Source organism: Chrysochloris asiatica, unplaced genomic scaffold, assembly GCF_000296735.1.
Source record: "Chrysochloris asiatica unplaced genomic scaffold, ChrAsi1.0 scaffold00037, whole genome shotgun sequence".
In the NCBI taxonomy this organism is placed as follows: domain Eukaryota; kingdom Metazoa; phylum Chordata; class Mammalia; order Afrosoricida; family Chrysochloridae; genus Chrysochloris; species Chrysochloris asiatica.
In genome coordinates, this window is record NW_006408555.1 from 16,399,125 (window position 1) to 16,408,931 (window position 9,807).

The following is a 9,807-nucleotide window of genomic DNA, read 5'->3' on the forward strand; positions in this document are numbered from 1 at the left end:
CGATGGGCTTGGCAGTCGCTGCCCTCTCGGTGCCCTCCGCCCTGCCTGGCAGATAAGGGCGTGGCATTACCCCAAGAAGCACCTGCTGTGTCCCCTGCCCAGACACCCAGCTCCTGCTGTGTGACCATCTTTGTGGACCTGAGGCCATGTAGGCCCCATTTGGGGCTTTGTGGACACTGTGTGTGACAGCTACCTCTGCTCTCCGAGAGACCCAGCTCACCATCATGCCCCGGGGACACGCCTGGCTGCACTGTGAGTACTGGTCCATGGGGACCCTCCCTGGGAGGCCTTGACCCTGAGCTGGGTTGTGCTGTCACCATGGCAACCAGGGCATTTTTTTTTTTTTTGCCTGGGAGAAGTTAGGATGCTTCCCACCTTAACTACAGCCCTGCTATGGGTGGCTAGCTCTCTGCCCTGTCTCCAGCTGATCCCAGGATCTCAGACAGGCATGCAGCGGAGGCAGGAAACAGGTCACAGGTTGGGTGGGCACAGCCTGCAGTGTGGCCACAGGGCTGGGCAGGCACCGCTTACCTTCTCAGACTTGTTGACACTGGAGTACCTGTAGGAGCTGAGGTGGGTGAGGAAGGATTTCTGGTTTCCCTGGGTGTAGCAGCCAGGGAGGGGACCTTGTGAAGGAGTCAGAGATGTAACTAGATGCCCTCTGCCCCTTCCTCTCCCTAATGGAACCAAAACAACGGATCAGTATTGTTGGTAAAAAGAAAAATAAGGGGAAATGAGGATTTTGAAAAAAAGATCTGGAAGCTTCTTAAGCTTGGTGGGTGGAAGGCTAGCCCAAGATCCCCTCAGACTCCAAGATTCAATTAGACTAAATTCAACACATTTTTCCGGTGCCTCCCACATGCCCCCTGGATAGTCACTGCCATGACAACAGGACCTTGTCTGTCTCTTCCTCTGTTCCTCATGCCTGTCACAAGGCTAGGTAATATGGAGCACCTGCCAAATGAACAGGGAGCCATGCTGGGGGTGTGGCAAAGGGTCGGCACATTCAGATGACTGGAAGGTCAATGGGGAGGGGGGCGGGCAGGCATCACCTGAAATGGTCTCAAAGGTGGTGAGGATACTGCCCCAGGTGGATGGAACAGTGAGGGAGCAGAGGACCAGCGGTGGGACACAGAGCTGGTTTAGGCCCAGAGTGCTGAGCCTGTGAATGCCAAGGTGAAGAGCGTGTATGTAAACCACACTTACACTTACGTAGGGAGCCCTGGGGGGTTCTCGAGCTGGGGGTGGGATACAATTGGGGGTTACTGTGCTTCTGGAAGATCAAGCTGGGGGTAGGGTGGTGTTTGCAAAGATCTGGACAGGAAGTAGTGAAGGTTGTTTCAGAGGTGGAGGTGAGAATGAAAAGGAATGTCGCTATGAGGAAACCTCTTGGGAATTGAAAAAGTTTGGGGGGGTGTGAGGAAGAGGGAGGAGATGCAGATACAGATCTGGGCAAGGACAAGCCTCATGTGTGTCTCCATCAGGAAGGGCTTTTCTTGGCCTTTCTTCAGCCTATGGGCCCTGGAAGGAGAGGGGACAAGGAGACAAGCCTGTCTCACTGCTGTGGGCCCCTGCCTCACCCTGGGGCCGTGAGGGCTCCATGCTGCTCGCTCCTCCGTTTGTTCCTTGGTTTGTTTCTCTGAGTGGAGACAGTGGAAAAGAAGCTTAGAATTAGAGCTGGAGCTCTGGCTGCGGAGGCTGTGGAGACAGATCTTGTGAGGCACTTGAGTGCCCCTCTCCGCTCACCCACCCCGGGCTGGGAGGCACCAGAGGCTCTGAGACAAAGTCCCTGGTGCTGAGGCATCATCCAGAGGCCCCCAGCAGAAGACACAGACTCAGACAGCTGGGGTAACGTGGGTGGAGTGGGCAACCGTGTGTCCTTTGTGCTATTTGTTGTTGTTAAGTGCCGTAGAGTTGGTTCTGACTCAGTGACCCTCTATAGGGTTTCTAAGGAGCAGCTGGTGGGTTTGAACTGCTGACCTTGTTCTCAGTTCAGTGCTGATCCTACAGCGCCACACCAGAAGTCCCTGTGCTATTTAGTGACTGCCAACAGTTCGAAACTACCAGCTGTTCCGCGGGAGAAAGATGAGGCGTTCTGTTCCCGTAAAGATTTACAGCCTTGGAAACCCTGTACAGGGTCACTATGAGTCGGAACCAACTCCATGGCACACAGCCACCAGCACCACCATATACGGACTCCTGGTATGGCGCTCTACGATCAGCACTGGTCTGCAGTTCAAACCCACCAGCTGCTCCTCGGAAACCCCACATAAGGTCACTATGAGTCGGAATTGATCCGAAGGAAGATCCTGGGTGGACAAAGTAACTGATTTTTGAAGAAAAGATAGACATGGAGATTTCTGTGTGAAATCTCTGTAGATCAGATCTGGCTCCTGGGATTCTACTTTGGGACTGTCCCTCTCCCAGACCAGCCTCACATGGGAACTCACTAGGAATGCTGATTCTTGGGCCCCAGACCCCAGCGTCAGACACCCGGGGGTGCCATGTGACTTTGCCTTCACCAGCTCCCCAGGGCCTTGAGATGCAGCAGATGGTGCGGAGACAGATGGGTGTGGGCCGTGTGGGCAGGCGAGGGCTCTAATGAGGTCCGCCATGTCAGAAGATGCAGGCAAAAAGCATCAGCAAAAACCCGAGGCAAGAATACTCTTGACCAAGCACAGAGGCTTTTGACTTGGAGACTAGATGCAAGCAGAGTGGAAGGGACAAACTCAGGTTTTCTTTGCATTTATCTGTCCCCTTTGTCCTGATACTGTGTCGGGAACCTAGGGGAAAGGGGAACTCCTGGGGAGACATGGTCCTGCCTTCCAGAATCTGGCAAATTAAAAATCTTGCAAAGAGTGTGGTTGTCAGAATTTCAGAGGACTGAAGCCCATGTGGGCCCACGGCTTGAGGAGACTAAGAGACCCAGGGGTTTAAGTGAGGGCATTCCAGTCAAAGCAAATGCATGAGGCAGGACTGAGCTGGGTGTGTCCAGGGGGGGAGTGACCTTGGACAGTTAGTGTGGCCCAGGCTAGAAGTCCCCTACAGTGCCAAGGAAGTGAATGGAAATTGCCCTTTGTAGTCTCTGCTCTCAGATGAGCGCTGACTCAGCCTGGCTCCACCTGGCAGCTCCCAACTGTTCCTTTCTTAAAAATTGAGGTGAAAGTCACACAGCATGAAATTAGCCACTTTAAAGTATATAGTTCATCGGCATTTAGTACATTCACAATGCTATGCTTTATTGTTTGATCTTTGTATGACAAAAGAATAATTATTGCTTTGGGCTAAAACAATAATAAATATTGATTTATAGATTAAAAAACAACGTTCTGAAAAGTAGAAAGAAGAATATAAACAGCGCCTGAGAGGTGGAGCATTTCTAGCCGCCACATTTTCTATGTGAATTTGTATATATTTAGCAAGATTCAAGCCATGCTGTCTATGTATGCAAATCTGGAGTGTTGACTCATGATTTTTTTTTTAACTTTGCTCAGCATATTGGAAAGGAACCCTATTGATACTGTGGGTTAAGCATTGGGCTGCTTGCTAACTGCCAGGTTAAATTCACCAGCTGTTCCCTGGAGAAGGATGAGGCTGTCTGCTCCCGTAAGGATTTGTACTCTTAGAAACCCAACATAGGGTCGGTGTAAGTCTCGTGTAAGCCATTTAATGGCAGTGGTTTGGGTTTTTTGGTTTTCAAAGCTTATCGGAACTTCCCCCCTTTAGGTAAGCCTATCATAAACATTCTTTAACACGGTGGTTTTTATTGCCATATTCTTGATTGAGAATCTAGATTACAATCTATTGTTCTTAGGTGCCATTGAGTTGGTACCAATTCACAGCGACCTTATGCACAACAGAACGAAACACTGCCTGATCCTGGGCCAACCTCACAATTGTTGCCGTGCTTGAGCCCATTGGTGCTGCCACTTGGCCAATTCATCTCGCTGGGGGTCTTCCTCTTTTTCTCTGACCCTCCACCTTACCAAATATGATATCCTTCTCCAGCGACTGGCCCCTCCTGACAATATGTCCGAAGTATGAGAGATGAAGTTTGAGCATCCTGGCCTCCAAGGAGCGCTCTGGCTACATTTCTTCCAACACAGATCTATTGGTTCTTTTGGCAGCCCATGGCACTTTCAATATTCTCCTCCAATACCATAACTCAAAAGCATTGATTCTTTTACGGTCTTCCTTATTCACCGTCCAGCTTTCGCATGCATACGAGGTTATTGAAAATACCATGGCTTGGGTCAGGCACACCTTAGTCCTCAAGCTGATATCTTTGCTCTTCAACACTTTAAAAAGTTCCTGTGCAGCAGATTTGCCTAATGCAATATGTCGTCTGATTTCTTGACTGCTGCTTCCATGAGTGTTGATAGTTGATCCAAGAAGAATGAAGTCCTTGACAATTTTAATATTTTCTCTGTTGATAAGAATGTTGTTTATTGAGCCAGTGGTGAGGATTTTTGTTTTCCTTACATTGAGGTACAATCCATATGCTCTTTGATCTTCATCAGTAAATGTTTTAAGTCCTCTTCACTTTCAGCAAGCAGGGTTGTATCATCTGCATATCGCAGGTTGTTAATGAGTCTTCCTCCAATCCTAATGCCATGTTTTTCTTCGTATAACCCAGCTTCTCAGATGATTTGCTCAGCATACAGGTTGAATAAATATGGTGAAAGAATACAACCATGTCACACACCTTTCTTAATTTTAAACCATTCAGTGTTCCCATGTTTTGTTTGAACAACTGCCTCTTGGTCCAGGTAGAGATTCCTCATAAGCACAATTAAGTGTTCAGAAATACTCATACTTCACAATGTTGTCCATAACTTGTCATGATCCAACCTATAGACTATTATAAAACAATGCTGCCATGTAAATCTTTGTCCACAAGTCTTTTGACTATTTCTGTTTTTCTCTCTTTTTATTTTTGCTTTTCTCTTGCTATCTTAAGATTTGTTCCTAGAAGTGGGTTAAAGGGTGTAGTCATTATAAAGTTTATTAATAGCAAAAGTTACTAAATTGCTTTTTAGGATGAGAGCAGCTGCCAGCATTAAATGTTTCATTAATGAAATGAAACAAAACATCCATTTTGGTGGAAATTGGTGAATACTTTAATTTTACTTCCTTTACCTTTCATTCCTAGTGAAGCTGGTTTTTTGGATACATCTCTTGCCCATTTATATTTTGTTCTTTCTGCCTTTATCAACTTAGTCCTTGTCCCGTATTTGTTACAAATTCTCTCAGATATTTTTTTGTTAAGTCTTTCCAGTTTGGGTCCCACGGAAATCAGATTTTTTTTTAATGTTACAGCGCCACCCAGTGGTGAAAACCGGTAATGACCAGTCCAGGATGCGCCAGGAATCTTGAATCAACCGTGAGGGCACTTACAAACCCCCTGGTACAGAGATGCTAGAGTGAGGAAGAGCAGGAAAGTAAATGGCTTGGGTCAACAAAAAGTCATTTCTAGAATTGGAACTACCTCCTGAATCCCCAGATGGAAAATTTAGCAACAGGCTTTGAGAACATGTCACTCCTTAGGTACCCTGGAAGGGACGCTGTGCTCAACCTGGGGATAGGGGTTGAGGGAGGTGCCTGCCTCAGGGACAGGAATGGGGAGCCATGCCCATCCTGGGGGCAAGGAGTTGGGGGGTCCTGGAGCCAGACTGGAAGAACGCTCTTGGTGGGAAGGGCTCCTTGGGGCTCTGTGCCCCTGCCTTGCCTCTCCCATGAGCCCCTGCAACTCTTGTAGGTATGGTGCACCTGAGGAGCTGTGTGAATTGTGTTGCTTACCTGATCTTGCTGGGTGTGCTCCATAGATCTCGGCATCCTCCTTGGCATGGCCATGGGGAACGAAGGCTTGGAGGTATGGCCCTTGGCCCAGCGAGAGGCGTGCACCTTCACGGGCTACCTGCGGGACAAGCTGCAGTACAGGAACCGGCTGCAGTACATGGTAACCTCCTGGGTGCCAGCTGGGTCTCTCTTTCCTGGTCCCTACTCAGCAGGCATTGCGTCTGGGACCCTCAGGCCCCCCCTTGGACTTGTGTTAGCCCTGATCTTGCCATTTTCCTTTCTCTGCCTTCAGTCCACACACCTGAGTGGCACACCAGGGGCAAGCAGGGCTGTAATGCTGCCCCCCTCCCTCCATCCTCCACATTTCCTCCCTCCTCTGACCCTGGTCCCACCTCCACATGGCTCTCCCTCTGACTCCGGGAGACCTTTGGGACTCTCAGGCTCTTTTTAGCTGGTCCTAGGGACTCCTCTGGTACCACCGGTCTCAGCATTTCTGACTCTGACTCACGTTTTGTTCTGGCTCCTCCCCAGAAATACTACTTTCCCATCAACTACAGGATCAGTGTGCCTTATGAGGGGGTGCTCAGAGTCGCCAACATCACCCGGCTGGTGAGGATCCTTTCTGGGCTGGGGAGAGCACTGGTTGGGGTGGGGGGTCCCTGAGGCACACATCACACGGCCCAGGGTTCCCCGCCATCTGTCCACACTGACCTGGCCCTACCTGGATAGCTGTAGCCCTGGGGTCCCTCCCTCTGTGGGGGCAAGATCTGGGGTCAGAGTGGAGTGGGGTGGAGTGGGCAGTGCCTGGAGGTTTCCATGGTGTCTTCTCTCCCTGCAGCAGAGAGCCCGGGTGAATGAGCAGGAACTGCGCTACCTGTGGGTCTGGGTGAGTCTCAGTGCCACCAGGTCAGTGCAGGACTTGCTGTACAAGGACCACCCATCCTGGAAGTACCTGAATGAGGTCCAGATGCTGCTCTTCGATGTCCAGCAAGGCCTCGGGGTGAGCCTTTTGGATGTGTGGGCAGTCCCGCGCGTGTGTGTGTGTATTGGAGAAGTGTGGCCAAGGGGTGGTGCGGGAGGAGGTGCACACATGGGGTGTGGGAAAAGGAGTCCATGGAAGAAAGAGGAGGCCAGGCATGAAGGGGAGGTGGGCTAGCCGGGGACAGGAGGTATGTGTGAGACCCTGCCCTGTCTCTCTCTCTGGGGTCCTGGCAAATCATCGAACTTTTCAGATTTTTCTTCCTCATCTACCTGTCTGCTGGGTGACCTGGGGGATAGACAGCAGTGTGAGCCCCGTGTGTCAGAGTATAACTGAGCTTTGAGGGGTCATTAATGACTGCAGTTTGCTAGGTCTCTTGATGCCTCTGGACTGGGTGCAGTAAACCCTCCAAAATTTCAGTTAGTAGCTGACCCCATTAAGCATTTGTCCTACCAGGGACTATCCCCAAACATCCCAAGCAGTAACTCGAAAGCCAGGTGATGGGATCAGTGTATGTTTCAACATACTGTGTGTGTGCCCTCCATGCTCTCCCAACCTTCTCCAGGACCTTGTACACACCTGTCCTGGGACAGCCACCTGCTGCCCCTGACCAGAAGCCAGAAAGTGAAACAACTGCAATCTCGTATTGTAAAAGGACCCAGGGGTCAGCGACTGTTTCCACAGCTGCCAGAACTTCCCCAATCAGACCAGTGAGAGGGTCTCTCAGTTCCTGGGACAGGGCTCAACAGACCCCACCATTTCCTTGGTGGCTCTTTTGTCCCCGTGGGACAAGTGGGTGATGCAGGGGCTTTCTGCCTCTGGGAGATTCTTCAGAGTTGGGTCTCGCCCTGTCCACTTGAGCCTGGAACTTGTTGAGACCCTTGAGTCTCTTTATTCAAACACTACACCAGTGGATTTTTTTTTAAAACTCTTTATTGTGAATAGAGTGTAAGTTTACAGAGCAGATGATCAGTTTTGCATTCAACAAATCAGACACTTTGTTTCATTTCAGTGATTGCGGTCCCCTCCATATACCATCTCTCAGCCCACTTCCTCCCTGTGGTTCTTGTGTCCATGCCTCCTTCTTTCCCCATCCTCCTGCATTATGTCCTTGGCTAAATGCTGCCCTTGAGATCTCGAATGGTTGACCGTTTTATGGTAGATGTACTTCACTAGTATTGATGTCTCCCCTATATTCCTGTCTATTGCTTAGCTGAAAATTGAGCCACGAGGGTGAGTTCAGTTCCAAACCTGAAGGGTGACCAAGGCCACCATCTCTGGGTTCTATCTGTACCTGTGCTTCTTCTTTTATTTAATTTAACTAGCTTTTAACTTTCTAACAATATGAGTTGTCTGTTGTTGTTGTTAAGTGTCATCCAGTCGGTTCGGACTCATAGTGACCCTGTATAGAGTTTCCGAGGAGCGGCTGGTGAATTTGAACTACAGTTCAAACAGACCTTGTGGCCCAGAGCTTATCCTACAGTTCCACACCAGGGGGCGCTCTCCAGATATGCCCAGCTTTTAGAATTGACTTCACGTGTAGGGACGTCACACTTGCCTGGGGGAGACTCCATTCCGGAGTCTGGATGCAGCTCTGCTTTTAGTCGTGTGACCTAAAACTTGGCACATGGGGCCTTCATTTAGACTCCACTGTAAAGAGAAGGAGCGGATGAGGCTCCTACTTCCCCATCTGTCTGGAGCAGAACCCTCTGCTTCAACCTTGCTCTACATTCTTTTTTGCTTTCACTGAAGTTTTTTCAAAACATGTTTTTTTTTTAAAAAAAAGGTATTGGAGCCCTGGGGGCTAGTGCTGGGGAAAAGGATTTGTGGTGAGTGAGTTGGGCCCCTGACTCTGAAGCAAGTCTCACCCCTTATTACCTGGTTGTTGTTAAGTGCAGTCAAGTTGGTTCCAACTCATAGCAACCCTGTATAGGGTTTTCGAGTGAGCTGCTGGTGTGTTTGAACCTCCTACCTTGCAGTTCAAACGAACTTGCAGTCAAGTGCTTATCCTACAGCACCACACCACGACTCCCAGTACCTGATGAGTGGAGCTATTGATCAGAGGCTTTTGCTTTTCATAATTGTGGTAAATTATACATAACAAAATTTGTCATTTTAAGTATATTTTAAGTGTACAATTCAGTGGTATTAATTAATTCCTCATGTTGTTTGATCATCACCATTTCCATTTCCACAAGGTTTCCATTGCCCCAAATAGACTCCACACTGAACAAAAACTCCCCGTTCCTCTGCCAGCACCTGGTAACCTGTAATCTGCTTTCTGTCTCCACGCAATTGCCTATTCTAGCTATTTAAGTGGAGTCATATACACTATCTATCCTTTTGTGTCTGGCTTATTTCACTCAACATCAGCATGTTTGAAGGTTCATCCATGTGTGAGTATTGACCAATACTTCATTTCTCTTTATGGCAGAATAATATTCCATTGTTTCTATTTCCCCAAAACAACAACAAAATCACAGCCACTGATAATCCTATGGAGCACAGTTCTATTCTGAAACACCTGGGGTTTCAGTGAATTGGAATGGACGCTACAGGTTTGGTGTTTTTCTTTGGGGCTCTTGTGTGTGTGGTTATCTTTATCCGTTGACACTTGGCTTGTGCACAGTACGGCAGTGAACACTGGTGGACAACCAGCTGTTTACATCCCTGATTGCAGTGTTTTGGGTGCAGATATCCAAGAGTGAGATTTCTGGGTCTTGTGATAATTTTGCTCCCTGGGAGGCACAAACGGATGGGTTAGCACTAGACCAACTTAAAGGTTGGTGGTTCAAACCCAGCCAGTGATGCCATGAAAGAAAGGCTGGCAATCTGCTCGCGTCGAGATTGAGCTAAGAAATCCCTGTGGAGCAGTTCACTCGGCTAAACGTGGACCTGCTTAGACTGGGAGACAACTCACAAACACGTGGGTTACAGCTTTTTTTTTTTTTAATTTAAGGTTTTTATTGTGGATTGAGTGAAAGTTTACAGGGCACATCATCAGTTTCACATTCAACAATTCATATAAC

General features: G+C 48.7%; 1 protein-coding gene across 1 annotated transcript in view; it reads left to right on the plus strand.

Annotated features, from left to right (window-relative positions):
* Nucleotides 1–224: 224 nt before the first annotated feature.
* IL34 (interleukin 34) overlaps nucleotides 225–9,807 on the plus strand; it is a 14,671-nt gene continuing 5,088 nt past the window's right edge. The window contains exons 1-4 of the mRNA XM_006860314.1: nucleotides 225–252; nucleotides 5,826–5,959; nucleotides 6,331–6,408; nucleotides 6,638–6,799. Coding sequence (XP_006860376.1) covers nucleotides 225–252; nucleotides 5,826–5,959; nucleotides 6,331–6,408; nucleotides 6,638–6,799 — 402 coding nt within the window. The remainder of the gene's footprint in view (nucleotides 253–5,825; nucleotides 5,960–6,330; nucleotides 6,409–6,637; nucleotides 6,800–9,807) is intronic.